We start from the raw sequence: 4,074 nt of genomic DNA, 5'->3' as shown, positions 1-4,074 counted from the left end.
GCTCCTTTAGGCTTTTTGCCACTGGGTGGTGTACATTAAGTTATTTCTGCGCCAGCTCCAGCTCTTCAACTCACGTACGGTACATAAGTCAGCGGCCACCGCATTGAGAAGGGTCTGGCTGCAGCCTTGCACTTGCACTCTCAGACTTGCACTCTCAGACACTTGCGCTTCCGCTAGCGACGTCACTTGCAGGCTTTATTTTTTATTTTGTTCTACTTTTTATTACTTTTTGTTTGAATCTCTCAACATATACATATTCATTATATTAATAATGTTCATATTCTGCTGTTCTGTGGCGACGGATTTGCGGGTCTTGTCTTTTTCTTGCAGGACCCTGTATGTTATAGTACTAAATTAGTTTTAATCGTTTAATCACCACAGCGTCTTGTCTCCATTGGCAACACGCACGATTTATGTCGATTGCAAGTGACATGGCAGGTAGCGGAGAGTGCAAGTGGTTATTGTAAGTGACATTGTAATTTAGTTTCTTTTTTCTTGTCTTCACCACCTGGCTACTGTTGTAAAATGTTGAGAGATTCAAACAAAAAGTAATAAAAAACAATAGAACAAAATAAAAAATAAAGCCTGCAAGTGACGTCGCTGGCGGAAGCGCAAGTGTCTGAGAGTGCAAGTCTGAGAGAAAAAAAAAGAAAAAAAAAAAGAAAAGAATGCAAGTCTGAGAGTGCAAGTGCGAGGCTGCAGCCAGACCCTTCTCCATCCATAAGATGAGTGGTTTGAACTGTTTGGTAAACAATAAATAAGTTATAACCTTTGAAAAAATCCCTTCTAGGAAAAAAATGATGGTTTTGTTGGTTTTGGTATAAAACATTGTTTTTTAAACGATATTTTATAATTTTATCGTTTAATAATATATAAATAATTTGCATTCAATTTGTATTAAAATGTTTTGTTCATTTCACTCTTCGTTTATCCAGCACGGTTAAAAAAAAAATATCTGTATTAAAAAAAATCTGTATTAAAATGAGTTTTTGATGGGACATAGTTTAAGAATGAACGTCTGGATAAAACGATTAGATTATATTATTTTGTGTAAATAATAATCATCATAATAAAAAAACATGAATAAAAACACCCGTCAATCCAGACTATACAAATAAATAAAACCGTTTTGTATTCATTTTGGACATGACTTTTATTTTGGCAAGGAAATTCTTTCTTGGTTGTAGGCGTCTAGACAGGCGTTTGTCCACCAAATTCGTCAGTACACGCAACGCTTAAAATAATATTTAACTGTTAGGCCTGTAATATCCTGCGTTTGACTATGTATCGTTTTTGAAATTGAATGCCGCAAATCGGAGTAGCATTGATGTCTCATTTTAAAAGACGGACATTCAAGCCTGTAACTGAAGTTTGAGTTTGACTCCGTTCGTGTGTGCTGATTTTTTTTCTTCTTCTTTGGAGTAGCCTACGGTCAGATCCGTACTGCTTACTTTGATCGAATGGGATCGTTTAAAATTAATACAGCAGGATCTAACTGTACCGGACAGAGACATGTGGAAGAGGGTCTCTCATGAAATTTTGGGTCTTCATGTGTATTGCAGGATCAGGCTATAGGTGTGGATTTTGGAATCTCGACCATGGGCTCTCTGAAAGCTTTGCAGGAGTGGTGCAGGAACCAGTGTGAAAGTTACAGTAATGTGGACATTACAAACATGTCTTCATCCTTCAGAGATGGACTGGCCTTCTGTGCCATCATCCACAAACACAGACCTGATCTCATGTGAGCACTTCTCTGACACTGCTTCTTTCATTTGTTTGCATTTTCCACTTCTCTGAAGATTACATACCTCATAAAATGTCATCATAGCGATCTTAAGTCAGGACAGCTTTAACTAATGGAAACACTGTTTCCTTACATGATTAATGGAAATGTAGGTTGTGTTGTGCTATTGTTAGGTGTGACTTGAAATAAACGGGAAGTGACACGCAGTTTGATTCACATCGGGAATAGTTTAGCCCAAATGGAAATGCAGTCATCATTTACAAACATTCATGCCAAGTTACCCAATTTCTTTATACATATATAAATCGTACGATGAAAGAATTTTAGTTTTTGTTGATGAAAAGTTATTATGAACATAATGAAGAATTAAAACATTTATACCGTGACCACCTCTGCTGTATTTCAATATGTATGTGAATTTAAATAGGAAATAAATATTTATTAATTAAAAAAATAAACTTTATAATAAATGTTACTTCAACTCTAAGACATAACAGCAGATAAAGGCTTAATAATAATAATATTTGTAGTGTACCAATTTAATTTTATCTGTATTCTAGTGTAATTCTAAACGCTGACAAAACTAGTTTTTGTATGCAACATTAGCTAGCTAGCTTTTAGAAAAGAATACCCATTCCCCTTTAAATTAGAAATACCACCTGTCTCAGACTAAAGCTAAATTTGAAATTGGCCGCTCATATTCCCAATATAGATTTTTCGGACACTATATGATTTCAAACTGGGTGAATGAAGGCTGGTTTAACAATAGTGTCTTAAAGGGGTCCTATTATGCTCTTTTACAAAGTCTTGATTTTGTTTTGGGGGTGTACTAGAACAGGCTCTCATACTAAGTTGTTCGAAAAACACATTATTTTTCACATATTTTACATTATTACAACACCTCTCTCCCCAGTCTGGCATGAACGGCTCTAATAGTTCCTGTATCAAATGAAGGCCCGCCTTCTGAAATACGAAATGTGCTGTGATTGGTTAGCTGGGCCAGTGTGTGTTGTGATTGGCACCACTCGGTGCCTGGTCGGGAAATGACATGCCCCTTACCATAGCCGCCTGCGAGCTTCAGTGTAAATATTGCGTCAAAATCAAATTAATTTGAGATTTAAACCCGGATGATTGTAACCACTCTAAGTTCATCTGCCTTGGGAAAGCTGGCGTGTCTTCGACATAGTGATAACACTCGTTGCCTTCTCTGGTGCAGCTCAACCAGGTCACGTCCCATTCGTCGGTATTTGTGATATCACAAATCCTGGAAAATATGCGTTGTAGTCCAAACGAGTCATTCGTTGTAGTTTTTGAAAAGTGATTTCTGTTAAATAAAATATTTCCTTTTGAAGTGGACTTTGAGCTTTGTAACTTTGCAGATCTTTTTTTTTTATGCTCAAACAGCAACATTACAGACTAACTAAAGTTGAAAAAGTGAAAAAGCATAATAGGACCCCTTTAAGAACCATCGCAGCACACATCAGTGTGGTCCAGACATTTAGGCCTAGCTACCTGGGTTAACCAGGCTTCCTTTGATAATGTGGTGCACAACGTTTCCAACTTTGTGTTTTGCTGTCACAAAACACAAAGCCACAGATTTAATTACTTGTTCTAGATTCCTCAGGCCATCAGTCATTATCTGTTGGGTAGATTACATGTTGTATGTGTAATGCTGTGATGGGCATGTTGGGTCATGCTGGAGACACTCAGTCAGTCCTGAGTGTCACTCTGAGTAGGGATGGGCGGATCGATCCTTAAGTATTGATACTTTTGATACTGATGTTGTATCGAAAGGATCGATCCTCACATAAAAATATCAATTCTAAAGTGCATTTTTTAACCATTAATTTTATGTATTTATCAAGAAATTCGGTGCATAAAAAAGCTTCTAAGTATATTAGCGAATAATTTTGTTGGATAGAACCATTTCTCCTGCTCATCGGAACACACGCAAATGCTGAAAGACAGAACCAATCAATCACAGACAGCGTTCGTTGCTTGACGCATGGCTCACAGTGCTTGTTCAAAATAGGGCTGCGTTTCCCAAAAGCATCAGAAGCTTAAGTAGATCTATAGAAACCATTGCCACATTATTACATTACATTACATAACATTGTTACTATATATAAAATTAATTCTGAAAAATGCATCACGGTTTCCACACAAATATAAAGCAGCAATAATAATAAATGTTTCTTGAGCAGCAAATGATATTAGAATGATTTCTGAAGGATCATGTGACACTGAAGACTGGAGTAATGATGCTGAAAATTCAGCTTTGATCACAGATGCATTTTAAATTACATTTTAAAATATATTAAAATAGAAAA

The 4,074-nt window shown here is 36.4% G+C and overlaps 1 protein-coding gene across 2 annotated transcripts in view; it reads left to right on the top strand.

Annotated features, from left to right (window-relative positions):
• Window positions 1–1,187: 1,187 nt before the first annotated feature.
• Window positions 1,188–4,074, top strand: part of LOC107694909 (MICAL-like protein 1) — a 21,849-nt gene continuing 18,962 nt past the window's right edge. For both annotated transcript variants that reach the window (XM_016494624.1, XM_016494623.1), the window contains exon 1: window positions 1,188–1,741. In XM_016494624.1, coding sequence (XP_016350110.1) covers window positions 1,599–1,741 — 143 coding nt within the window. In that variant the 5' untranslated portion in view covers window positions 1,188–1,598. The remainder of the gene's footprint in view (window positions 1,742–4,074) is intronic.

The sequence above is a fragment of the Sinocyclocheilus anshuiensis genome, unplaced genomic scaffold (genome assembly GCF_001515605.1).
Source record: "Sinocyclocheilus anshuiensis isolate Anshui unplaced genomic scaffold, SAMN03320099.WGS_v1.1 scaffold3199, whole genome shotgun sequence".
NCBI classification, from domain to species: domain Eukaryota; kingdom Metazoa; phylum Chordata; class Actinopteri; order Cypriniformes; family Cyprinidae; genus Sinocyclocheilus; species Sinocyclocheilus anshuiensis.
The sequence above is the reverse complement of the archived record's forward strand: the minus strand, read 5'-3'. Positions and strand labels throughout refer to the sequence as shown.